Raw genomic sequence first — 27377 nt, 5'->3', positions numbered from 1 at the left:
TCCTGTGCACCTAGCCCTGGTGTGATCTTTTCTCATCCTTTCCTACTGGGAAAGTAACGCTGTCTGTACAGTTACGCCCCTCTCAGACCTTTGCATCATCAGTCGCCCAAATAGCTGTTTTTCTCATTTGCAGCAATCTGCCAAGGAGAATCAGAAGCGGCGTGAGACAGAGGAGAAGATGCGCCGAGCAAAACTGGCCAAGGAGAAAGCTGAGAAGGAAAGACTGGAGAAGCAGCAGAAGAGAGAGCAGCTGATAGACATGAATGCAGGTACTAGAGGCAGTATGGTGATAAGTGAGGGGCAGTAGAGGTTCTGGTCTGAATGTGAAGCTGTAGCTATATTGTGGGTTGTAAGGTGCAAGAGAAAAGGGAAATGGCTTTGGGCCCCTGGTTGGGGTTTCAGTGATGGAGACAGCTCAGCACATGGAGAGGTCCTCTGACTAAGCATAGTGAATGTTTCTGTGTGAACGCCTTGGCTTCCAGCAGCAGCACAGAGCATTAGACTTTGGTTTGGGTTTATGCTGATTTATACATCCCCATAGCATTGCAGAGTTCTTCACAGACCAAAAAGAGTGAGCTGAGGAGCTTACCACCTATGTCAAATGCGGCAAATTACGTGGCACAGGGAGAGGCACTGAACAAAAGGGGAGGGAATTCCTGTATTCCTATCCTGTGCTGTCTCTCCCCTCGGTCTCTTGGGACAGTTAGTAGATAAAGGAAGAAGAGCTCTGCTCTCTCTCATCTCCTCCCTTTCATTTCCAGATTGGCGTCCACTGTACTTTACACAGCAGCAGTAAGATTCTCCCCCTTCCCCTAGACACCTATTCTCTAAATTGAAAACTAAGATCGCCAGTCTGTCCTCCTAGCTGTGGACCTCCAGACCGCTGATCTATTGGTAGCTATTTGCTGGGCCTTCTTCAGAACTGTTACATGCCCATTTAATAAAGTACCTCAGACTGGACGCAGAACGGCACGTGGAATGATTCTGCTGATCACTTTGTAAAACAGCAATAACTTCCAAGGCCATGGCGCCACCCCCACCTCAATCTGCAGCTTCGAGCTGCAAAGCAGCAGGAAGGGCTCTGTGGGCCACAGCTTTGAGAGCCACTTCCTGGGAGTGTCATTTAATTTCTTCTTTGAGTGCTTGCTTATGTCCATTGCATTCTAGGTGTGCTCATGCCCACATGTGCGGCTGTTGGAGATTTTTGCCTTAGCAGTACCCGTAGGGCCAACTGTAGCGCCCTCTAGTGTGCCGCGCCCGTGCCACGGTATATTAGGCACTGCCAGCCTACGCCCTCTCAGTTCCTTCTTACCACCCATGGTGGTCAGTTGGAGCGCCTCTCTCTTGCTTATCAAGAGCTAGCGGTGTTTTTCCATTGGACTTCGGTCCTTTGTTTAATTGTAGTTAGTGTTAAGTAGTTAAGTAGCATAGTTAGCTGTTAGCTAGGGTCCCAGCTGGGACTTCCAGGGTTTAAATCCTGTTTGGTCTGTGGTAGACCTGTGTCTGTGAGTGACCCCCACAACAGCTGCCTTAGATGCTTGGGGGAATCACATAAAGGAGTGTTGCTGAATCGGTAAGAACTTTCCATCTCACACCCAGAAGGAGAGGGACATTCACCTCAGAGGCCTCCTGACGGAGTCCACTCTCCGTCCGGCTTTCAAGCCCTGTGTGCAGGCCATACCGAGTACTTCAGCCTCTCTGCACAGTGCGCCGCCGGCACCCGGGTCCTCTCAGCACCGTTCACTGTCGCCGGTGCCAAAGAAGAAGGCGAAGAAGCGAGCAACACCAACACCGAGCAAGAAGGCCCAAGGGTCATCCAGTAGAGGCACTGGGCCTATCCGCCAGCCTTCTCCAGAGCAGTGTGAGCATGCCTCCGTGGCTGGGGCTCTTAGTCCCATTAAAGGTCCATCACGGACTCTGGTGAGTGGTATGGGACCCACCACCCTACCTGCACTGTCGTCATCCCAGACCCAGGAGCAGAGAGAGCACAGGTCTCCACCTGCTCTTGTGATGTCTCCAGTGTCGCAGTTCCAGACTAAGGCTCCCCGAGAGAGCAAGCCAGCTGTTAAGACCCCTCCGGGGGCGGGGGAGCACTGCAGATCGCCAGATAAGCAATCCCGTGGCAGGTTGCAACCGCACCGTCGGTCACCCAAACCCTCCCCCGGACGTTATTCCCCAGTATAGGGTTGATGTTTCCCATGTTATGACTGACATCGTTCGCCCTATCACTGATCCACGTCTATATGTCAGTCCCAGTCACCAGCGCCGTGGGACTGCTCCCACTCGTGTTACCGGTCTCCGCAACGCGGTTCTCCCCAATGGTGATCTCCCCAGCTCCAGGACTGCTCCCCCCAGTATAGCTACCGGTTGCTTACGCCTGGTCAGCACTCACCGGTAGCTATGACTAGCAAGCAAACCCAGGCGTTGACAGCTCCTCCCTGGTCGCCAGAGAGTGGTTCCCCTGGCACAGAGGTCCAGTTCAGCCCATCACCACAGTCTTTGCAATGGGATTGGACACCAGAAACTGCCCTGCCATCCCCGGCACCACAGTGACCATACTGGGGAGCATGGGACGTTCTGGTGATGACAATGCCCCCTTCTCAGCACGCGTCAGTGGCCATGTCAGAGCGGAGATCGACGGCACCAGGCCCGGTACCAGAAGCTGTCTGAGGTTGGGGTAGAGGACTCAGTGCCCACCCCCAAACCTCCCTCTCCAGCAGCGGCCAAGCCCCCAGCAACACCACCGGTGGCCAGGGCTGCCTCCTCTTCCCTGGATGAGCAGTCGCGGAGCCTTCCAGGGCCAGCCCCCCGGATGACTTTAAAGAGCACCAAGGTCTTCTCAGGCGGGTGGCTGAGAACTTGGGGCTGGAAGTGCAGGAGATGACTGAGCAGGAGGACACCCTGTTCAATGTCCTCTCGGCCTCCATGCCCGCCCTGGTCACCTTGCCCTTACACGATGGAGTCCTTGCCGGATCACTGTGGCAGACCCCCATCCCACCCACCTCAAAATAGGCCAAGAAAAAATATTTTGTGCCAGCAAAGGATTTTGAGTACCTTTATAGTCACCCACCCCTGGACTCGCTGGTTGTGTCTGCGGCCAATGAAGAGGACAAGCAGGTCCCCACCACCTCTACTCCCAAGAATAAAGAAGCCAAAAAACTTGATTTATTTGGCAGAAAAATGTATTCAACTGCTAGCCTACAATTCCGGGCGACGGGTGGAGGAAGGGACTACAGCAGCCAGATGCTCCCTGCAAATGGCATGGGACGTGGCGGACTCAGCAGCAACGGTGGTCGCATCGGCGGTGGTTGTGCGACGCAGCTCCTGGCTCCATACGGTGGACCTCTCCCAGGAGATGCAGGCCTCGATTTAGGACCTCCCCTTTAACGGAGTTGGGCTCTTCTCCAATCAAACAGACGCCAGGCTTCACAGGTTGAAGGACGCTAAGGCTACCCTTCGCTCGTTGGGCATGCACACCCCACAGTTGGCCAGAAAGCCATTCTGGTCTCTGCCACCACTGAGGCCTTGGAAGCTCAGCAGGGGTTTACAAGGAGAAGGGACACTGGGTTTAGCCGCCGTGGTCCTTCCTCCTCTCTATCGCCGGCCCAACCCGGACCCGCTAAGCACCTGGGGGGCCAAAAGCGATCATTTTGAGGGTGCACTCGAGAGCGACGCCCCAGTCTGCCGGCTGGATCTTGCCCGTTCTTTCCTCAGTCGCCTTTCTCCCTACCACTCAGCCTGATTGCAGATTACCTCGGACCGCTGGGTCCTGGACATAGTAGCTCGGGACTACACCCTGCAGTTTGTGGATACCCCTGCTTCCCCATCCCTCTTCAGGGACCCCTTTCATGAGCAACTCCTGGTTCAGGAGGTTGAAAAGCTCCTGCAGTTGGGGGCTGTGGAGGTGGTTTCTCGGGACATGAAAGGAAGAGGATTCTACTCCTGTTACTTCCTAATCCCCAAGGCCAAGGGGGCTTCAGACCCATCATGGACCCACATGGCCTCAACAAGTCTCTCAAGAAGTTGAAGTCCCGCATGGTCTCTCTGGCCTCCATTATCCCCTCCCTGAATCGGGGGACTGGTACGCCGCTCGTGACTTAAAGGATGCTTACATCCATGTCTCCATATTCCCAGGACACAGATGGTTCCTGCATTTTATAGTGGTGGGGCACCACTTTCAGTTCACAGCGCTATCCTTTGGCCTGTCCTTAGCTCCTAGGGTGTTCACAAAATGCATGGCCAGTAGCGGCTTGTCTCAAACATCAGGGGGTCCAGATCTTCCCAGACCCCCCGTTGGACCTGTTTGCGTCCAGGCAGAACAGGAAGTGCCACGTGTTCTGCTCCCTATACAGCGGGGATGAGGGTTCCCTGTCAGACACCTTCCTGATCCCATGGTCAGGAGTGTTAATGTACACCTTTCCACCTGTACCGCTTATCCACAGAGTCCTGCCAAAGGTGAAGCAAGACAGAGCGTGGGTCACTCATTGCGCCAGTGAGGCCTCGCCAACACTGGCTCATCAAGGGCAGGTCTCCGGGACAGGTTTGAAGAAGCCTTGATCTGGTACACTCCACCTACAATGATCTGAGCCTGTTAATAAACACAGAAAAGTGCATGTTGAGGCCAGTCCAGTGCATAGAGTTTATCGGAGCGGTTCTCGATTCCACACGAGCCAGTACCTTCCTTCTGGAAGCACGCTTTCAGGCCAATGTGGATCTCATTGCCCACGTGAGGAGACATCCGATCACCACGGCCCACACTTGCCTGCGGCTGATGGGCCACATGACAGCGTGCATGTATGTGGTCAAGCGCGCCCGGCTTCATCTGTGACCCCTGCAAACGTGACTGACAACGGTCTACGTTCCCAGCAGGCACCCCCTAGACCGAGTGGTCACAGTGCCGGACCGCATCCTCTTGTCCTTGAACTGGTGGATCCATCCCAAGGCAGTGCTGTAGGGAGTTTCCTTTGTGCCCCTGTCACCATCTCCCACCCATGTCTCGGAGGTGTCAGATCTATGTTGGGGAGCCTACCTGGGTGAGCTCTGCACCCAAGGTCGCTGGATGCAGCACGACTTAGCTCTTCATATCAACATCAGGGAGCTCAAGGCGGTGCGCCTGACCTGCCAGGTTTTTTTGCCCCACCTAACAGGCAAGGTGGTGCAGGTCCTCATGGGCAATACAGCCGCTATGTACTACATCAACAGGCAGGGCGGCGCCAGGTCCTTGGTCCTGTGTCAAGAGGCACTCAGCCTCTGAGACCTTTGTGTGCAGAATGCCATTCACCTGGTGGCCGCTCACTTACCTGGAACCAGGAATGTCCTAGCAGATCGCCTTAGCAGGACCTTCTTCTCTCGCCACAAGTGGTCCTTCCATCCAGAGGTGATTGACCTGATCTTCCGACGGTCGGGGACTCCCCAGTTGGACCTGTTTGCATCCAGGCAGAACAGGGAGTGCCAAGTGTTCTGCTCCCTATGCAGCGGGGACGAGGGTTCCCTGTCAGACACCTTCCTGATCCCATGGTCGGGAGTGCTAATGTACACCTTTCCACCTGTACCGCTTATCCACAGAGTCCTTCTAAAGGTGAAACAAGACAGAGTGTGGGTTATTCTCATTGCCTCAGTGAGGCCTCACCAACACTGGTTCAGCATACTGCTGAGTGTTCATACAGCCCGCTGCAGTTACCTGCTGTCCCAGAACCATAGCCATCTGCTGCACCCGAACCTGTCAGCTGCCTTTGTTACCAGTGAAAAAAGAGTCCCCACCTTTGTATTAATATGCTAAAATTGAATCCTCAAGTCCGTTTCATTGGTGCTTCATCCAGTTTCTTATCCCACTGTGTAATACAGTAGGTATTTCACCAGCTATCTCCTTGACCCTCTGCTAGATGATCTCTTACATGAGGATATTAATGAGATGTCTGATTACACGGTTGTTGGCATATGTTGCTAGGCCAGACACAGCCCTGGAAAGACCAGCCCCTGAGATGCAGTCGAGTGACACTCTATGCAGTGGCCATATGCTGTTTACAGTGACCTTCTCATTCTTAACCCATTTGTCACCCCATCTACAAACCTTTACTCTATACCAGGGTGGCCAGTCTGTGAACCAAGAGGCTCATGCAGGTTTTCTGTTAAGTGCTCTAGCCCAACAAATAACTGCCCTCTCTAGGAGCTGTCCCACAGCAGGGGCTTCCTCATTAACAGGCATAGTCTGCTCTATTCTACTAGACACATTCCTTTGTTACAGCATATGGACTCAGTTACTGCTCTTTTCCATTGATTTCCTGCCTCTCACATGATTTCCTGAAACTTATCCCCTCCTTCTGCCTGTGGGAATTTGCGTGCAGTAAAATGCCCCACAGGCTCACTTGCATTCCTTCCCAGCTTCTTGGGCTCTTCAAGCAAACAAGACCTGTCGCAGAGCTCGTGTTGATCACTGTGAACTCTCACTGCTGCTCTACTGAAGACATGAATTCGTGGACCATGAGATCTCAGGGTGGCTTTCCCCAGACAAATTTTCCAGCCCTCTAAGCGCATGTTCAGTGTCTTCTAGGGTTAATTGTGCTGCAGCTCTCATCAGAGAGGGATCCCCACCCCACCTCAGCATCTTCCCAGCTCAGTCTTTTGTTTACTTTTTGCCAACTGTTTCATCTGTAACACTGTCATGCTCTCTCCTCCTCCTTTCTCTCCCTCTCACCCTCCAAAGAAGCTGGGATGTTTGAGCCCCTGCATTCAAGGCAGGACAGTGATGGGCAGCAGGCTGCTCTTTGTTTTTCTGGGTTGCTGCTAGGTTTCTTTCCTGGCTGTTTTCTCATGAAGTCCCCTGGGCTTCCCAGAGAAGCTGTGTGCCAGTGTTTCCCTCTAGGTTTATGGAGTGTTTCTGTTGGTTAGTCCCTTAGCTCTTGTCTGATGCCTTTGCTCTGGAGTTGGGCCGCTGTCTGTGCACTGTCCCGGGGGAGGCCCAGGAATGTAGCATTGCAGCAGCTGAATGCTTGAACTCTAGTATAAAGTTTGAACTCATCTGAGAGCTGCAGGAGGAGAAAATTGTTAAAATAAGCAAATGTACAAGTTAATGAGTTCCATCTCCTACCCTGGCATGTTTCAGTTTGCAGAAGGGGGAGGCCTGGCCAGAGGCCTGTACTAAGCAATCCCTGCTCAACAAGAGCGTGTTCCTTTCACATCTGTCTTTAATCATGTCCCCTTTGGATTCCCCTGGCTCTTGTAGTTGCCAGAGGTTTCTAGGGCTGCTGCTGGTGTCACCCCACCCCTTCTTCCCCTTCCCCCCAGCAGTGGAGGAGGTGGTGGGAAGTGAATAAGACATTTTTGAGGGCTCAAATTGCTGCTTTCTTCCCTCCTGGTGACTGGATGTGCAACTCTCTCTCAAGGTCCAAGTGGCTCAGCAAAACTCACAAGAAGGGCTATAGTCATAACACAAGAGCCTCTGATTTTAGGAGAGGAGCATGTTAATAGAAGGTTATGCTGTCAATATTTTGCTGTAAAAGATTCTATAAACATCTGTGGCATTTGCCATCATTTCAAGGCACAGAGGGCCCCAGTGATTAGTGCACCCCCTGAGGGGTCTGGAGTCCCCAGACAGTTAGTGCTGTGTATGTCCCAGGAGCTTCTCTCCCCACCCCGCCCCCAAATTGTTAGTGCTGTCTGTGTGCATCTCTGTAAACCCCTCCTCACCAGTTAGTACAATGCCTGTTCCAGGAGTTCTTTCCACCTCCCCTCAACTGATAGTGCCGTGCCTTTTCCAGTACTCTGGCCTCCTGACACATATTTAATTGTATATTGCACATCTCACTACTGCCTTCACTACTGCCTTCACCCTCTGCAGGAATAGATCCCTTCCCAGCTTCTGGATCAGAGGATGTCAACTTAAACAAATGAGTTGTATAGAATCCCCATGTCTACTAAACCCTGATTGGTGTTAGCTTTTAAGAGGGAGCAAATTCCAAAGCCATTGGCCCATTGCTAAGAGTACCCTGCAGTCCACCCCACGGAATTGGCCCTGGGGCCAGAGAGCACTGTTTTATGCCAGCTGAAGCTTCCACCTGTTACACACGTCCATCCTGGAGGTAACAAAAGCCTGGATGTGGCAGGGTTGTATCAGTAAGGAAAGGGTGCAATTTGTGGGCCAGCTGAATATGGTAAAGGGCACTTAGGTTTCCATGGACAACTGGAAGCCTAGGAGCAAGAATGGAAGGAAGACTGTGAAACACTAAGCTAGAGGAGGGACGGTCAGTTCCTCAGGATGCTTTCCCTACCTTCCAGTTTTCTTGTTGTCTAGTCTGGGGTGAACTTAAACCAGGCAGCTGTTATCCAGGACCCTATCTCAGCTCATCTAGGCTCAGCGAATAGTAGTGCTGGGTGTAGTCAGCGTACTTACTGGACTGCCATGCAGTCTCCCCTTCATGTGGGCATTGAAAGCAATGAAGTCTCTGTGTGATACCCAAGCCTAGAGGCAGGCTGATAAGGAACTGGGAAACCAGAAGAATCCAGATGCAATTGGCAATGACTTCCTACTGCCATCACTATCTCCTCCCCAGAAAATGCTGTTCAAGGCAGCAAAATTTAGCAAGATTCATGTCAGGGGATGGCTTCTTGTGTGAGAGCAGTGTGCTCAGCAGCTAGCCCTAATGAAGTGATCCGTTGAGAAAGAGCCTCAGCCATCCCTGGGGCTGAGTCACAGTGATAAGTGCCATGCTCATGCTAGTGACAGCCCCAGTGACTAGTGCTGAGTGTTCTAGTATCACTGTGCTCCCAACCCTCCTGCTGCTTGGACACCTCACACTAGTGTTAGAGGTCTGGTAGCCACAAAAGCCCCAGGGGTCGCACCCCAGTATAGCAGTGCCTCTCCTTTCATTTGCAGCTTAGTTTGGAGTTGGCCGTTTTTCTGGAAACGTACTGTTACCAGCTACTTTGGTGCTGAGAATGTAGGTCAGGCACAGTGGGTTGTTTCTACCAGCAGGTGGCGCTGTGGGCAGTATGTCTGGAGCACACAGAAGCACTGACAGATGTTCCAATGTGATTTTATAGATTTAGGTTTCATCCAGAGCTGTTGTCATGGAAACAGATTTTCAGAGTGCTCATGCATTCATGGTTAACTCCTTCAGTGCCACACTGACTTCAAGAGAGGGCAGAGGGAGAATGCAAGGGACTTTCCCAAGCTCACTTTCCCCTCTTGTTATACATAGTGTGAGGCAGGGAATGTGAGGGCATCTGCTGGGCTTTCCTTCTTAAATGCATACCTACAGGGTCTCAGTCCTGGAGTGAAAGGGAATACTGGTGCCAGCTAAATCCCCAGTTGCTGGGTGCATGGGGAACAGCCAGCTGATTCAGGGAGGAGCATTTGACTTCACGCAGGACTCCATTTCTAGAACCCTTTAAAAACTACAGCTACTGCTATGCTGCCCGTGGAGTGTAATCTCAATGGAGGAGATTAGGGGTGTGTCTGCACTCTGCATAGTAGTCCTGGGACTGTTTTCTGCACTCTCTGAACACTGCTTCTTCATGGGAGCAGAATGTGGGGCTCTCCCAGGGCTTCCTCCAGTTGGAATAGGGTCCTTTGCAGGAGCTTTGTGCTCAGCTGGAGAAGGGAAGACTGAGCTGCTCGTCTGCTGTTTGGATCCTGGGCCAGGGCTACCTGTTGGGCAGGAGGGGGCAATGGTGTTGCCTGGCCTCTGTTACACAGGTGCCACATATGGCTCTGCTGGAACATGCTCTGTGAACGCAGTGACACGCTTGTTGCTAGGGATTGAGAGCAGCTGAGGCCAGATTAATCTCCCGAGGGGTCAGAGCACTGTACAGAGAGTGAGAAGGGATTTAGAGGGGCGTGGATGGCACTAATAATCAGAGACTCTAAAAAGAGAGGACCAGAAAACAAGAGAGCCAGGCAGGCACAAGGAGAATGCCTGAGACAGGGGAGGAGGGGGGGCTGATTCTTTGACAGCCTTTCTGGCACGTTCTCTGAAGTTTTCCATTCTCTCAAAGGCCCCAGTTGCTGGGTTATTTTGCTGCTGACTGTGGCTTCAGAGGCTTTCCCTGCAAGCCATTCCCCTGCAGCTTTGGCAGTCAGCTTCTCTGTGCGGGGAGGAGTGTATTCCCATTCAGTTCTGTGCCCTGATCAATCTCCCCAGCTTCTGTGCAAAATTCCAGAGAGGCCAGCACCTTCCTTGTCTGTGCTGGGGTGTGGTACTCTTCCTCCTCTGTGTGTATTGAAGCACAGGGGTGTTCTTCCAGCTTCCTCTCCCCTGTGCATGTGGAGGGAGGGGAAAAATCAGTTATTTTCTCCTCCCCCCCCCTCCCCCAGAGAAGGAATGGTTCTTTCACTGCTCCCCACACCTGTAGGGGGGCGGGGAAAGGTATGAGAAGTTCTTTGTTTGCTCTCCTGGCAGGGGAGGGGAAAGGGAGAGATTGTTGTCCCCACACTCCCACTGTTCCCGCATGTGTGTCGTTCTCTGTGATCAGAAGCACATGTGTTATACCAATAAAATAAAAACCAGCAGGATCTTATTAAAGGGGAAAAGGCAAAATGCCACATTTATTGTGAATACAGAAAGAATCATAGTAAGCAGTTAGTTATAGCTATAACATTCCATTCAATTTCATATTTATTCACACATTCATTCATACACACACACACACAGGTTCTGCAAGGTTGTTATCATAGTTACCAGCCTCAGAGTTGCTCATGCCAAGCCACTGGCCAGGTGGCCTGGACATGAGGAGGGAGCAGGACCTTGTCAGATGCTCATTTGATGCTCCTGGAAGTTGGTTTGCAGAATCAGACTCCAAAGTTGTCACTTTCTAGAGTCCAGTTTTATAGGAATTTCTTCCTATGCCAGTCTGTGGGAATTGGTTCATCATGCTGTTGCTGAATCAATCAGCAGATGGCACATTCCTGACTGCTCCGTGCTGCCAGATGTTATCTTGTTGTTTGGTTCTCCCATTCTTGAGGCTGTTGGGTGGATTCCAGTCTGCCCTCCGGGGGTCCTCTGGTTATTTCCACTTGACGCCTTCCTCAGTCGATGGACACTGGATTCTTAGCCTGGCACCTCCTTAATCATTCAGTTATTATCCACACCAAGCATCCATCCACGTACATCCTCTATCTCTATTTTAATCATAATTGTTAACAAAGCGAGATGAATATAACAAAAGGGCACGGAGTCTCTGGGTGCTGTTTCTGTTGTTACAGGGTATTGCTTTGAGTCTCTCTCTGTGTGAGTAGTTGTTGTTACAGAGAATTGCTTTGAGAACAGACTCTGCCTTAGAATGTACTAACACAATTAGCAGCTTGCAAGTTTCACACATAGAGGGAGTGAAACAGTACCAAAAACCCAGAGACCTCTTAATTAGTAATACCCTGGAATTTAAACTATGGGGAATCAAACTCATTTGTGATTTTAATACAGAACTTCTTTAATATGATCCAACACATGGTGAGGGAGGACTGGAGGTGGCAGAAATGAATCGAGCACAGTACATGTCCCCATTTGACTTACTGTTTTCCTTGCAGAGGGTGATGAGACAGGGGTGATGGACAGCCTGATGGAGGCCCTGCAGTCAGGAGCAGCGTTCCGGAGGAAGAGAGGACCTCGCCAGGGTAAGCATTGCTTGAGACAGTCCCCTGGTGCAGAGAGTGATGGGAATTGGTCTGTTCTGTATGACAAGCAATCCTTGTGGCTAAGTATCCTGCCTCCAACAGTGGCCAGAGGCAAGTGTAAAAACTCCCATAAGGCACGTCATTGTGCAATGTTGTTCCTTCCTGACCCCAGCTAATGATCAACTAATACCCTGAAGCCAAAAATTTCTCAGCACTGCTAACTAGTGTCACTGTAGATGCTATTCCTTTGCGTGCCAAGGCCTTTTCAGCTTCTCCTAAATTATTTTTCTGACTAATCGATAACAAATGTTGTTTGTACACAGTGTCTTTCATTCTGTCTTTGGTTCCCCAAATGCTTTTTGCAGCACTTCACCAGAATGGCATGGGTTAAGCTGTGGGACTTCTCCTGACTGCACAATGGTGGCTCTACTTTCTTGCAGAAGTGGTGAAGCGCAACTGCACTGTTAAATGAAAATGGCTAGTAGAGACAGGACAGGATTGTAGGCATGCTCGCAGGTGGCGATTTGAGATGATCTGGAGAGTTGATGAAGTGGCGAGGTACAAGGAGAATGAATCCAGATGGCAGGCACTGCAGAGTACCAAGAGTGGCCAGAGGGTGGAGAAGAGGAATCTAATACTAGAAGCAGGAGGAGAGACTGAGACAATGAGGTTATCTTGGGCAGTTTTAAAAAATGGAGGCAATCTGAAGCAGATTCAGAAACAACTGGGCTACAAGAGAATTGTTTGAGAATTGTAGCTGAACTGCTTTTTCTGAGAGTGTGCCAGGAGCAGTGTGTTCTGGGTGTTCTGGAGTCTGGGCACATAGGATCTGTGGAAGCTGTAAAGAAGAGAGCTAGCTACAGTTATCCAAGCAGAGAACCTGAAGACCTGGATGAAGTGGGAGCAAGGACAAGTGTACTGGGTCATTGTTGTGAAGATGGTGGCAGATAGGTATGGGAGGTGAAGGAAAGCTGAGTTAAGAATGACACCATAGTTACTGAGAATGGACCTCTGAGTTGACTGGGAAGAGAGGAGATGCTGTTGGGTTTGAGAAAACTCCATTATCCAGCAGAGTCACTTCTGAGTGGACATAAGGGAAAGGAAGCTGAGATGAAGCCACAACTTCACTGGGTCAGACAAGCAGCTGTACAGTAAGGAGGGTGCACTAGAAGTGTTGAGAGAAACTTACAACTCGGTTCTGTCAGCCTGAAATGATAGTGAAGGTTTCTCATTAGTGATAAAAGCAGAAGGCCAAGAATTTAACCCTGTGAGATGCCATAGAGCAGTGCTTTTAAAACTGGGGGTCGTGACCCAGTACCGGGTCGCGGAATGTAAGGCACTGGGTCGCGGTGGCGCCTGTCAGCATTGCCAACCAGGCCGTTAAAAATACAACTGGCAATGCTGCCTGGCTAAGGCAGGCTAGTCCCTACCTGTTCTGACGCCGTGCTGCACCACGGAAGTGACCAACAGCAGGTCCAGCTCCTAGGTGGGGGGCCACGGGGCTCCACGCACTGCCCCTGCCCGAAGCACTGGCTCCACACTCCCATTTGCTAGGAGCTCGGGGGGGACGGACGGTGACTGTAGGCAAGAGCTTGCGTGCCTCCACCTAGGAGCCGGACCTGCTGCTGGCCACTTCCGGGGCGCAGCACGGTGCTAGGACAGGCAGGAAGCCTGCCTTAACACCACTGCTGTGCCACTGACAGGGAGCTGCCGAAGGTAAAGCCTGTGCCCCAATCCGCTGCCTCAGCCCTGAGCCCCCCTCCTGCACCCCAAACCCTTCATCCCCGGCCCCACCCCAGAGCCCTGATGCCCTTCCACACCCCAACTCCCTGCCCCAGCCCAGAGCTCCCTCCCATACCCTGAACCCCTCATTCCCGGCCCCACCCTGCAGCCCTCACCTCCACACCCCAACCCTCTGCCCCAGCCCTGAGCCCCTCCCAAACCCCTCATACCCACCTCTGTTGGGTCATGGGCATCAATAATATTCTTCAGCTGGGTCTCCAGAAAAAAAATTTTGAAAACCACTGCCGTAGAGGAGGGTCTGGAGGCAGAGGTGGAGCTGCCTCCACAGATAGAGGTTTCTTAGGTAGGAGCAGAATTATGACTGGAGGGAACCGGAGACACATGTATAGCTGTGAATTAATCTCAGGAGGGAGGAATGATCAACCCCTAAGGTTCTGGTATGAGGAAGAGGGGAGGGGATAGAAAAGAAGAAGCCATTTCCACCCCTGAAAAATGGGAAGGTAAAGAAGGGGCAGGTGAGTGGAGAAAACGGTTAAAGATATTGGAGAGCTGGCAGATCTCCAGCAGCTTTGAAAATAAGGGAGGAAGAGAAATTAGTCTGCCATGCTGAGGGCAAATGAGAAGTATATATTGAGATTTCCAGCTCTTGAGCTGGGTAGAAAGGGCATATATGTGGGACTTGTGAATTTCAGAGTCTGCAGTTTATCTTTTTACCTGGGGGCGCTCCAGGTGCAGAAGAGAGAGCAAGTTCCCATGGAGCCAGCTGTCTTAATATCAGAGGGGACAGGAGAGGGTTATAGATATCAATTTAAGGGGCTTTGTGGTAACTTTCTGAGGGACAAGCCAATGGAGAAAAGAGTTCAGATGTGATAAGGGAGTCCTCAGTGATCATGGGTAAGTGAGGAAAGCAGAGAAGGCTGTGGCTGCTGAAGAAACTGAGGGGATAACTATGGGCACGGATACAATTTTGTCGTGGAAAAATTAAGTAAAAATTCATGGAACAATCATGGGGAAAATATACAAAATCAGGCTATGGTCACAGTGGGGCTGACAGTGGGAGCCCTGCCACTTGGGACTGAAGCTGAAGAAGTCACGGAGATCTGTTAGTCCTGGAATCCGTGCCCTCGGTGACCACATTGTATCCTTAACCATGGGCATGGGTTAGTGACAGGGCGAATGGGAATAGTGTCCCACAATGCAGTAGTGCCCACTCTTACCTTCCCATGTTCCATTCCATGATGCAGTGTGCCTGCACACGCCACACACTTTGGTCTTTCTGAGCATGCTCACTGGATTCAGGCAGGGAATTGCCATCTGGCAGTCAGCTTTCTATGGAGCATCAGCTGCTTCCTGTACAGGAGGCTTTGGATTCTTTTTGAGGAGGAGGAGCATTTCCCCTTCAGTACTTGTAAGAACAGGAAGGGAATATTACTCCATGTCTGTGGGATGTTAGGGATTGCGCCTTATGCCATAGAAGGGTTTGGGGCTTAGACAGAATGTAGTGATGCAGCTGGCCTCACATTTCCAAGCAAGACTGAGGAATAAGAGGAGCAGACCTGGGTCAGCTTTAGTGGATAGGCTGGGGCTCTGCAGAGACGATGTTGCAGCTGCATCAGGGTAACGTAGGCCCATTGTAAGTGCTGTCATCCAACTCCTTTGATTGTTTTTCAACCTTGCAATAAGGGGCTCAGGAGGTACCCAGGAGAGAGTGGTGTTCCAGGGAGCAGTGTGGGGTAAGCCATCTGGAATGGGCAATGTAGGCTTGGCTATGAGAAGTATTGCTCAGTTTTATCTGCTTAGAGACTGCATGTTGCCCTGGGTATTCCTTTGGCTTGTGGCTGGATCCCTCTTCTGCTCTCTTTATCAGGGTGTATGATGCTGTAGTATGCAGAGGTACTCAGGGCTGGAACCTCATTTGCATCTCTGCCAGTCTCATTAGTAGCTTGTATCTGTGGGGGAACTTACTGGTCTTCATTTCCAGGGGCATATTTATAACTCTCCAGGTGCTGCATTTCCATATGTTCCCATAAATCTCCTACCCTAACTTAGTGTATTCCACCAGCACTACCAGTGCATTCTCACTGGGACATGTGCTTCCCGCCCCACCACTATGTGAGCTGTTAGGGCATTTCCTGGCCCCATATCGCTCCTCACCCTAGCTCACTGCAGCAGCTGAAGAGCAGAGGAACTGTGTGTAAATCTTGTCAGCTCTGATCTTTGACTCTCTTCCCTTGGAGGCAGCTGTCTCTATTCAGAGGCGCTAGCAGCTCCTTGCTAGAATGTAAAGGAATGGAAAAGCCGACAGGCCTCTGGGGACTCTGCTTAGTAGCTTAAAGGGCTCATTGTGGGGAGGGTGAGGGTCAGCAAGGGGGATTTTCTTCCAACTACTTTGTTAAGAAAGGAGTGTAGGCCACTGTAGTTGGCAGGATGTGTGCACATAATAGCCCAGTGTCCTCCTGCAATGAGACTGTGCAATTGTCCTGTAGTCATGGTTTTAACTCATTGATTCAGGGTTGGATTGTGACTTGAGTGACTCAGCTGGTCTCCTTTTCTGTACGCATGATGTTGCTCAGGCCATCTGCTGCTTGGGATAGAATTAAGAGAATAAAGAAATCGGTCAGGAATCCTGCTTCCACCAGTGAGGCTTGCTGTCTGGCCCACGTGTCCAAGGCCATGTCCCAACACAAGGGGGCAGTGGTGCACCAGTGCTGGCCTCGGATTGGGGCTTGGCCTTCCCTTCCTCAGGCAAGACAAGGCCTCCGCATGTGGGACGGAGAAGTGGCCCCATCTCCTTGTTAGCCAGTGTCTATGCTGTCCCGCTTCTGGCAGAGAGAAAGAATGCCCTCCTTGATAAAGGTGGGAACTTACTAGTAATGGGCAATGAGTCCTTCCTCTGCCATCCCTCACTCCATTCCACAATACATTTTGTTTCTGGGGGTTGCATCTTAATCCATGGCAAGAACCTAATTTCTCTGGTTGGAGACACTAATAGCCAAGTGGCTCTGAATGCTTTACTGATCCTTTGCAGAGCTGCTGGAAACTTATGGTACAACTGTGGGAGAAACCCAAAGAGCTTCTCATCTACAGTCAGGGTCTGCTCTGTTGGGCTGACCCTGTAGCATGCTGCAAGCCTTTGCAGCTCAAAGCAGAGTTAACTGACACTAGGGAAAACACTGGAAGCTCCTGGAATATTGCCTACACTGGAGCTCCAAGCACTGCCATCGGTACCATAGCTATACTGGTGGCAGGACTGATGAGAATTACTGTTAAAATCCAGAGTGTAGGTCAGGCGGGTCCTTGGAGTTCTTGAGAAACTTGAGAGGGGGGAGAGAGAACTGTGTGTGTGTGTGTGAACGAGAACCTGCTGAATGTGAGGATGGGTCTGCGTGTGAGAGAGAGAACACCTGCCAGAAGGAGGAGGATGGGGATAGGTCTGTGTGAGAGGAAGGGAGTGGGTCTGCATGATAGAGAGAACCTGCTCAAGGGATAGGAGGGAGCATGAGAGAGGGGTAACCTGTCAAGGTCTCCTTTGGGAGGAAGAGTATGTGTGATGGGCAGGGGGCTCACCTACTGGTGGTCGCAGTGGGTGTACTAGATGCAGGCTTCAGCTTTCTTGTCTCGTTCTCTGGAAGAGTCTTTCTAGTGTTTGGGCTGCAGACCCAGGAAGGAGGGGAGAGAAGGGAGATGTTGATAGGTTTGAAACAAAGATTGACTCCGCCATTGTGTTAGCTGTGAGAACCCAGTTAGGCGGCTGGAGGGCTCCCACCTGGCCAGGAGACTCCGATGAGCATTTTGGGGTTCTGTATCATGGCTGTCCCCATCAGCAGGCCTGTGTCTGGCATCCCAGCAGAACCTCTCTCTCTCTCTCTCTCTCTCTCTCTCTCTTGCTCTGAGGTGTGAACTGGCCATATACAACGTAGGCCATCTGGAATGGTTGGAGGTACAAAACCTGGTTCAGAGAGGAGCTCCTGGTAGTGGTGGGGAGGCCCCCAGTTGCTGTCTGTTCTCTGGCTTGGGGCTGAAGGAGTGTTCTTAGTGGGATCTGACTGGTGCCTCTCTTATTTCCTCTTGCCAGACTCTCTTCTGTCACTCTGTGAGGTGGAGGAGGATACACCTGAGCGGGTAACACATGGGCATGTTGTTCTCCCCTCCCCAACTCTCGTTGTGTGTGTGTAACCCTTCATGTGCCGCAGGCAGGGAGGGTTAGAAGAGGAGACTGAGACACGCATGCAGCCTGAGGCTGCGGGTCCTGCAGTATCCCAGTAGTGAATTGAAATGGGCCTTCTTTAATGGTAACTAGGGAAGTGTTTGAATCTTGCACTGGTTCTTCCTTTTACTTTCCTATGTGAAGCATGGCCCAGCCTGGTTGCCTTTTTTAGACCTAGGGCTGGCCCACAGAGCTGGGCTTGCCAGGTCACCTTGCTCTCCGGATTTGGCCACAGCAGGCTTTTTTTCTTGCTGTCTCTCTCCTCGTTCTTCTCCTTTCCTGCCAGCATGTCCAGTGATCCTGACTCTAGTACTGCAGTGACCCATCATACGAGAATGCAGCCAGCTGACACCTCTGTCTACCCTTTTACTGCTTCAGTTATTCTCATTTTCCTCCTCCTTCTCTTCTCCACCCCCCACAGGAGCTCTCCAAGCACAGCCATAATCATTGCTTCTCAAGAAGTTTGGGTAGTGGACTAGGGAGCTTTGCCTGTATATTCCTGTAAATTTGGGTGTAGACAGCGGATTGGGTGTGCAGATTGTGATGGGGTTGGGCCTGTAAGATGGTGATGCAGGCAGTGGACTAAGGGACTGATGGAGATAAGCCCATGACCATAAGTGCAGATAGTTCAGGGCTTATCTACACTTAGCAGCACACCAGGAGGGATTCTGTCATCGGTTTAAGTAATCTGCCTCCCTGAGAGGTGGTACCTAGGTTGATGGAAGAATTCTTCTGTTGACCTTGTGCTGTCTACACCAGGTGTTAGGTTGGTATAGCAGCGTCTAACAGGTGTGTGGATTTTTGATACCCCGAGAGATGTAGCTATGCAGATGTAAACTCCTAGTGTAGACCAGGGCTCAGGCTGTAGTATAAATGTGCCCTTAGGAAGGGAATGCAGGAAGAAACCTGGGAAGTCTGTAGCAAGGATAAGCCATTGAGCAAAAGGATTTAGGCAGGGAATGGGGGTCTGTGCCTCCCATTTGATCTGAGTTGAGACAAGAGACAGGTTGGGGGTGGTTCTGGTAGAGGCAGCTGATGGGAAACTGATGGGAATGTGGACTTGGGTGGAGAGAGATGTGATGGAAATAAGCCTTAGGAATGGAATACAGGCATAGGCTTGGAGGGCTACAGTAGGGGTAAGGATGGAGGAGGTGGTGCAGGGAGCATACAGGAGAAAAGCTCAAAGAGGTGGTACTGGAAGCAGAGTGGAGGTTTGTGACACGGTTTAGTGATTAGGATTGGGGTGTAGGCAAAGGCTTGGTAGTTTATGGCTGCAGGGTGTGGGCTTGGGCGGGTGAAATCTCCAACAGAGAGGGAGTGGGTGCAGGCAGGGAAGTGGGATCCTGGGACAGGGATAAACACCTAGGGCCAGAAGAGTTCCAGGGAAGCAGTATCAGGGGAAGCGCAGGGGCTGCAGAGGAGAAGGATCTGTAACCAGGGTGCAAGCAGGGGCCTGGTGTGGCTGTCACAGGGAAAAGCCTTGAGTGGGTGTTGTATTGAGGATAGGTATTTAGCAGGGTCCTATAGGAGGCCCTAAAAAAGGATTAAGCCACATGTGGGGAGCCTCCACTTGGGAATTGTAGTTACATATTGTGCTTGCTGGTTGCATGTCTCCTTTGCATACTGTTGCGTATTTGTTCTTGGTGTTTGAAGCCCAATTTCTAGAGCAGGGGAGGGCAAACTACGGCCTGTGGGCCAGATCCAGCCCATCAGAGTTTTCAATCTGGCCCACGGGATTGCCAGCCCAGTGGTGCAGTGGAGCTAAGGCAAGCTCCCTGCCTGCCCTGGCCTGCGCCACTCCTGAAAGCGGGCAGCACCACGTCCCTGTGGCCCCTCGGGGAGGGGGCGGCAGAGGGCTCCGTGCGCTGCCCTCGCCTGCAGGCACCGCCCCCCGCAGCTCCCATTGGCCGGGGACAGGGAACCACGGCCAATGGGAGCTTCGGGGGTGGTATCCACAGACGAGGGCGGCGTGTGGCAGAGCCGCCTGCCCCGCCCCACTCCACCCCCAGGCGCCACTGCCAGACATGCTGGCCATTTCCAGGAGCAGCATGGGACCAGGGCAGGCAGGAGCCTGCATTAGCCCTGCTGCACGCCACTGCCACCCCAGAGCTGCTCGAGGTAAGTGGCACCAGGCCGGAGCCTGCACCCCAAATCCCTCCTGCACCCCAGCCCCTTGCCCTGAGCCATACTCCGCACCCCCTCCTGCACCCACCCAAGCCCCCTGCCGCACCACGCACCCCTCCTGCACCCCAACTCCCTGCCCTGAGCCCACACCCCGCACTCCCTCCCACACCCCAACCCCCTGCCCCAGCCCTACATTCATGGTCCTGCATACAATTTCCCCATTCAGATGTGGCCCTTGGGCCAAAAATTTTGCCCACCCCTGTTCTAGAGGCTGCATGGGAAGCTTCACATTAGAAATGGATTTATTTTTTCTGTCTTGTAAAGAGTTAACTCTGTGACTGCAGTGTCTCAGGGCAGCATCTCAGCTGCTGCTCTGTATTTCTGTGTGCATCACCTTCTGCATTCTCCTCCCAACAGATTTCCTCCTGGACAGAGAGGCCTGAGAAAGTGCCTGCATGTGGGCCATAAGATGAATTTGTGTGTGCATTTGTCTGAGTGTCTGTCTGACTGCGTGCAACAGCATGTAGTGCATGAGGGTGTCTGATTGCGTGAGTTCGCCTGTGTGCACCTGTTCTAATGAGTGAGTGTGAGAGACGGTCTTTGTGTGGATATTCAGCGTATGGAGCTGTCTGAACTTGCATATCAGTGGTGTTGGTGCATTGTCCTCCCTGCGTTAGTACTGTGCCCCAGCCTCAGCCATTCATTGTGCTGGAGCCCCCAGCGGGGCATAGTTGCTGTCCTAATTCAGAGCTGTTTGTTTGGCTGAACCTCAAGCGTGATCCTAATGAAATCTAGAGCATCATGTTCTGACTGAGCTCAGGCCTTAAGCTGTAAAGAAACATCTTAAAGTATAAGAGCTGTCTGGGTGTTGTGCAACTGGACACCACAGCTCATCTGCAGCTGCAAGGCACTATTGGCTGTTATGTCCATGGAGTTATTTTGAGGGATGCAAAGTCTAGTGGGGACAGCCTTCTCCATTCAGCCTTGTGCCTTTCCTGCCTCCCTTCTCTGCTGGGAGCACAGTGCCCCCATAGGAAGCCCTTAGGTTCTCTTCACAAGCCCAAGGGATGGGGAGCTGCCTGTTCTGTGATGATCATATTCCTGTAGTTTGGTTCTGTTCTCGGAAGTTTCCATGCTAATGTGTGGAGAGGACCTTCAACTCTCTGAAGTTCTTAACCTGTGATTTTTAACTCAGGGTAGATGCCCCTTTCCACAGCTTAGCCTTCTGGGACAGAAACTGGGAACTGGCTTTCTTGGACTACCACCGCAGAAGCAGAGAAGTCCAAGAACATGTGCACTGAATGGTCTAGCTCATACACTAAGCAGCCCAATGACCTATACTGTGCTAAGCTGATTTTGTGGACTCAGCATGTCTTTCCCATCTGTGACATCTACTCTCCTCTACTTTGCCAAGCCAGTGTAGAAGTCTTCTATTAATTTCTAAAGGGCCTATAACCATGATATCTCTGCCTGTAGCATGGTTTTCTACACCATGTTCTACAGGATATTCTGCAGTCTATTTATAAATGTCCCAAGTGATGGGGCTCCCACTTTCCTGTGGCTCATCTTTAGCCTCATAGATGTCACTGTCAGGAAGTGTTCTCTGAGATTTAGCTTAGATTTCCCTTTGCTTAATTCCATCCCTGTACTCCTGGGTATCCCATATTGCACTTCCCCATTCCCACCTCTTAATCAGTTCCCTTCACTTCTTGGTGTTCACAGCCTTCAAACTCTGGATGCTGTGTGGACCGTAGCCCTTTGAGAAGGGTCCCCTGATGCCTTAGGAACACTGAATGCTTCAGGAGCATTAAACAAGCATTTTTGGGGGTTGTCAGTGCATCACCCACCATGCCTCTGAGCCTGTTCTCTCTGAGCAGCCAGCACTGGAGGGTTGTGAGCTGTGCCAGAGTGAGCTTGCATAAGGGTTTCTCTGGGCTACTTCTCACAGTCTCTTCTCTTGCAGCAAAGAGAAAAGCCGGCTGTGCTGTCACCTCACTGCTAGCCTCGGAGCTGATGAAAGACGATGCGTTGAGTGCAGTATCAAGCAAGGCATTAAAGAGCAGCGAAGCATCAATGGATGGAGGGGCCCATGATGATAGCATGGAGATGATCAGCCGTTCAAGCTAGGCCTGGGCCCCAGATTAGGGCTGAAGCCTGCAGGACTGAAAGAGTTTTACAGAGGAAGCAAAATACACTGGGTCACTTTGCAATCTTTTTTGCATGGATCTGAGGGGCAGTCTGATTTCCTTCTTGCTCTTAGGGCTGCTTGTGCCAGCTTTAGCCTTATGGTTTTTGTTCCATATCTTGTCTCCAGGCTTCAATCTTTCTGCCTCTCAAATTACAAAGCAAAAAGCTTTACCTGAATGTAAGCCATGCTCGGAGCAAGGTGAGAGACACTGGGTCAAGCTCTCCCTTCCCTGCAGGGGATGGTAGAGTGTACTGGGAAAAAAGGGGCATTGATGGAGAGGTTAGAGGCCACAGCCCCACCCAAACATATCCCTGCATTGGGTGTTGCCAAAGCAGGAACATTACAAGCTGCCTTAACCCAGACTTCTTTAGTTTGTTACTTTGGTGGACGCTGCTGGGCCAGGACAGCCAAGGCACCAGTTCCACGGGTGACTTTCCTCCAGCGGGTCTCAAGGTTCCCAGCCCACTCCCTTATCACGTGTATGTGGGAGGAAACCTTATAGGTAAATTTAGCTGGACTTCTACTTCTCCAACTGCTGTGCTGTGTTCTTGGACCGAGCACCTTATCCTGCGCCCTAACTCTACTGTGTGCTAGGAGAGAAAGGGGCTCTCTAGACACCTGAGGTGGGAAGCTGTGCCCTTGCCTTCCTCAGGACCTGCTGCTTTCCTGCTCTTCACATGCCCTCCCTGTGCTTGCTCTATTTATTGCTAGCATTCCCTTAGGAGAGCCCTTCCTGCCACTGTGGAAATTATGTCATAGCAGTGATAACCCAACAGGAAGAGGTGAGTGTTTGCTTGGGGCCAAGAAGCTGCTTCTGGTGTAGTAGCTGCCTCTGCATGCTTTGGAGCCTAGGAATAAAGGTTAAGTGTATTGTTGTGTATCACTAAGTGGCCTGAGGTTGAGACATCCTCCCACCCAGTGTCACATGCCTGAGTGAAAGCATTCACAGCAGCCCGCCGGCAGCATCTGCTCAGAATGAATCCAGGCTGCACTTCTATCTGCACAGGACTCTCTCCATTGTACACGATTTTCCAATCTTTTGTGGCAAATCCCTCGTGTTGCTGCAGCAAGGGCCCCAACTTCCTCGAGGCTGCTTGCTTCAGCTGTTGTGTTGTGCCATGCAGAGGAACTCCCCTCCCTCCTTGCCATGGCAACAGACAGGTGGAGCCTCCCTTTGGCTAAGAAATCACTTTGCAAATGTATCTATTTTTGTATCAGATTTTGTTTTAAAAGGAAATTTGAATGTAAGATAAAAATATCAGAAACATTTGCATGTTTGTGCAATTGCCTCCCTGCACCGTATGCCCCTCATTGTCCGCTATAGGATGGAGGAATTGCCTGCCCGCCTGCAGCACAGCACTCTCCCTCTCTGTCCTCCCCGGGGGATTGGGCTGCCTACTTGCTGCTCTGCCTCTGGGTCCCATCCCCATGGGCAGAGAGCTGCTTCACTCGTGCACTGGCTGAGCCTGTCTGTTATGGGCATGAAATTAGGGGAGTGAAAACACTGGCTTTAGTGTCTCCCCTTCTCCCTGGTGTGAGATGATGTGTGATACTGTGTAGTTAAGCACCTATGGTTTTGGCAGCTCACAGCATTCCTGCTCCAACCTGGCCCAGTGGTGTTGGGATTGTGAAGGGCAGAGATGTGCCTGACATCCCAAGGCAGAGGGTGCGGGGAGCAATCCTGTCCCATGCCTCACGATGTTGTCAGTGGGCGCAATAGCTGGGAATGCCCATGGCTCGGCCCAGCTTCGGGCCCCTGTGTACTGAGGTGCTGCTATTCTTGTAATTTAATATATTTAAGGAGTCACGTTTGTGATGTGGCCGGAGTGATCTGTAAAGGCCCAGTGCTGACTGGGCCAGGCGCACACCTCTGCAGCTATTGCACCTGTGAGCTCTCTGCACACATGGACTGGGTGGGCAGGTGGGCTTTGCATGCACCTGTCCAACATTAGTGCCCCAAGCCCTGTACACTCTCTGCTGTGTAACTACCCTGCCTGTTGTGTCTGACCCTGAGAGCAGAGTGCCCCTCCCAGCTGCAGGCACAGCCAGCCCAAGTCCTTGCAGGAGGTTCTCTTCCTAGGGATTGCTCTTCACAAGCTGGGGTCACAGCGATAGGCTCCCATTTCTGCATTTGAAAGACAGTGAATTACAGGCATCTACTGTCCTCAGCTTATAGGACCTCTGCCCCATTCATGCTCTGCCTGTGGCACTCTTCGCCTTCCTCTTTCACAAAGGAAGGGTGTTGGGCCTGGAGCCTCTCGGCTGTGCTGGGGAAGAGAAGTAGCAGCATGGGGCCTGAAAGGTAGTTGAGTCTGCAGCATTCAGGGAAGGAAACAGGTTGGGGCCTTTAGCTCTGGGGAGAGAAAGCAGAAGGGACGTTAACAAGGAGAACCAGCCCAAACAGGCTCTGATTTTAGCTCATTCTGGTATCCAGTATTCCCCTGAAGTTTTGTGCAGGTTGGAGGAGCAGGAATTGAAGACTGCTGCAAGAGAGGAGTGGAGGCCCTTCTGTGGAGTTACCTGTGGTACTCCGAGCAGCAGTATGGGGCTGTGCTCCTCTGCAACCTCCTCCCCAAACCAAAGTGTCACACTGGAGTCTTCGCAACTTTTATTTTTAAATCTACTTTGGTTATGTTTGATAACAACAACATTCCATTTTCATAGTGTTGAGGTATTTCCTGGGACTTGTGATCATAGCTGATTATTTTGGTTTGAAATGTTAATAAAAAATTGGAACTGTGCAGGATTTTCAGCCTCCCACTTCCTTTTATTAACAGCATGACACTGCTGGGCCCTTTGTCAGTGATGCAATGGCCAAGGGTATCGTGGGCTGTCCTCCACAGCCCTTTCCAGCTGCATTGTATGTGATTGGAGCAGAGGTAGAGGGACATTTTCAGGACAGCTCTCTCCTCCCCATACCCAGTCAGTTTGTGAGGAACCCTGATCCCCAGATACACCCACTCCCATTGCTGTCACATGACTCAGCAGCTCTCACTTGTGACAGTGTGCAGTAAGCCTGAGCTCTGTTAGAGGATGCTCTCTAATACCCACCTCTGTCATGCTCCCAGTTGATTGTCTCATTTTATTCTAGTCTCACATGCTAGGGCTCCTGCCTGGTCCCCACAGGTATGTGATTTGTGAGCACTTTGGAGAGAAGCTGGAAATTTGAGTTAGTGAGGTGCTTGTACCATGGAGCAGGACCTTGGGAGGAGGCAGCTGCCTCCTTATGTTCTGGAAATTCAGTCTTGTAAGAGAGAAAAGAAGTGATTGAAAATTCACTGGAGGAGAGAGGAGCTTCTGGAGTTCCTGGGTTGAGAGGAGGAAGTGTGGGACTGAAGCAATCTAGCTGTCGCCAGAGACAGTGGGATTTACCCCCACCCTGGAGACAGTGAGGGAGGTAAATTAACCTCACACCTCCCCAAGAGTTTGCTGGAGACAAGGACCGACCCCATCGACTGACGGCTCTACCTCTGCCAGCCACCACGTCCACAAGCCTGACAGAGGGAGAGGAGCAGCAGCTTCACGGTAGTGGCAGAAAACTGAGCATTTTACTCCATCAATTGTCCTGGGCCTGGAGTTCATCTTAGAGCTAATAATGGTTGTGGGGCTGTGTATTACCTGCTGCAGCTGGTATGGTCAGAGATGTTGGGTGCAGCAGGCTCCAAGATAGCATGGGCAATGCAAAATGACACCAGGAGGGGCCATGTTGCCTTTCCATGGGCAAATGCCTGGCAGTTGGATACAATGCTAATGATTGAACCCAGAGAGATGATAGACAAATAGGGAAGGGCTCAACAAACCCCCAGGGCCAGACCAGTGGAGACTTGCCCAAGAGCTTTTATTCTCCACTAGAATCATGAGAGTTGTCTTCCTTGGTTTTGAATCTGTGAGTGGATGCTGGTCTGGCAGCTCCATGATCTCTCCGCACATGAGGGCTTCTTTATTTGTATGAAAAATGGAAAAAATAAAAGTTATTTTGAGTACAAAAAGATGCTTGTGACCTTGACTTTTTTTTGCATCTTGTGATTTGTTCTCTCTTCTATGCCTTCTTTGTCCGTAGTGTAGATTTGGATATAGGACATACCTGAAGTACAGACCTCTGGCTCTTGAATCACAGAATATCAGGGTTGGAAGGGACCCCTGAAGGTCATCTAGTCCAACCCCCTGCTCGAAGCAGGACCAATTCCCAGTTAAATCATCCCAGCCAGGGCTTTGTCAAGCCTGACCTTAAAAACCTCTAAGGAAGGAGATTCTACCACCTCCCTAGGTAATGCATTCCAGTGTTTCACCACCCTCTTAGTGAAAAAGTTTTTCCTAATATCCAATCTAAACCTCCCCCACTGCAACTTGAGACCATTACTCCTCGTTCTGTCATCTGCTACCATTGAGAACAGTCTAGAGCCATCCTCTTTGGAACCCCCTTTCAGGTAGTTGAAAGCAGCTATCAAATCCCCCCTCATTCTTCTCTTCTGCAGGCTAAACAATCCCAGCTCCCTCAGCCTCTCCTCATAAGTCATGTGTTCTAGACCCCTAATCATTTTTGTTGCCCTTCGCTGGACTCTCTCCAATTTATCCACATCCTTCTTGTAGTGTGGGGCCCAAAACTGGACACAGTACTCCAGATGAGGCCTCACCAATGTCGAATAGAGGGGAACGATCACGTCCCTCGATCTGCTCACTATGCCCCTACTTATACATCCCAAAATGCCATTGGCCTTCTTGGCAACAAGGGCACACTGCTGACTCATATCCAGCTTCTCGTCCACTGTCACCCCTAGGTCCTTTTCCGCAGAACTGCTGCCTAGCCATTCGGTCCCTAGTCTGTAGCGGTGCATTGGATTCTTCCGTCCTAAGTGCAGGACCCTGCACTTATCCTTATTGAACCTCATCAGATTTCTTTTGGCCCAATCCTCCAATTTGTCTAGGTCCTTCTGTATCCTATCCCTCCCCTTCAGCGTATCTACCACTCCTCCCAGTTTAGTATCGTCCGCAAATTTGCTGAGAGTGCAATCCACACCATCCTCCAGATCATTTATGAAGATATTGAACAAAACCGGCCCCAGGACCGACCCTTGGGGCACTCCACTTGATACCAGCTGCCAACTAGACATGGAGCCATTGATCACTACCCGTTGAGCCCGACAATCTAGCCAGCTTTCTACCCACCTTATAGTGCATTCATCCAGCCCATACTTCCTTAACTTGCTGACAAGAATACTGTGGGAGACCATGTCAAAAGCTTTGCTAAAGTCAAGAAACAATACATCCACTGCTTTCCCTTCATCCACAGAACCAGTAATCTCATCATAAAAGGCGATTAGATTAGTCAGGCATGACCTTCCCTTGGTGAATCCATGCTGGCTGTTCCTGATCACTTTCCTCTCATGCAAGTGCATCAGGATTGATTCTTTGAGGACCTGCTCCATGATTTTTCCAGGGACTGAGGTGAGGCTGACTGGCCTGTAGTTCCCAGGATCCACCTTCTTCCCCTTTTTAAAGATTGGCAC

General features: G+C 51.2%; 1 protein-coding gene across 2 annotated transcripts in view; it reads left to right on the top strand.

The window, feature by feature from the left end:
• Positions 1–24616, top strand: part of DIAPH1 (diaphanous related formin 1) — a 170830-nt gene extending 146214 nt beyond the window's left edge. For both annotated transcript variants that reach the window (XM_077825215.1, XM_077825214.1), the window contains 3 exons: positions 134–269; positions 11522–11608; positions 21646–24616. In XM_077825215.1, coding sequence (XP_077681341.1) covers positions 134–269; positions 11522–11608; positions 21646–21809 — 387 coding nt within the window. In that variant the 3' untranslated portion in view covers positions 21810–24616. The remainder of the gene's footprint in view (positions 1–133; positions 270–11521; positions 11609–21645) is intronic.
• The last annotated feature ends 2761 nt before the right edge of the window (positions 24617–27377 follow it).

Source organism: Eretmochelys imbricata, chromosome 8, assembly GCF_965152235.1.
Source record: "Eretmochelys imbricata isolate rEreImb1 chromosome 8, rEreImb1.hap1, whole genome shotgun sequence".
NCBI classification, from domain to species: Eukaryota; Metazoa; Chordata; order Testudines; family Cheloniidae; genus Eretmochelys; species Eretmochelys imbricata.
Note: the sequence above shows the minus strand (reverse complement) of the source record. Positions and strands in the feature narration are given on the sequence as shown.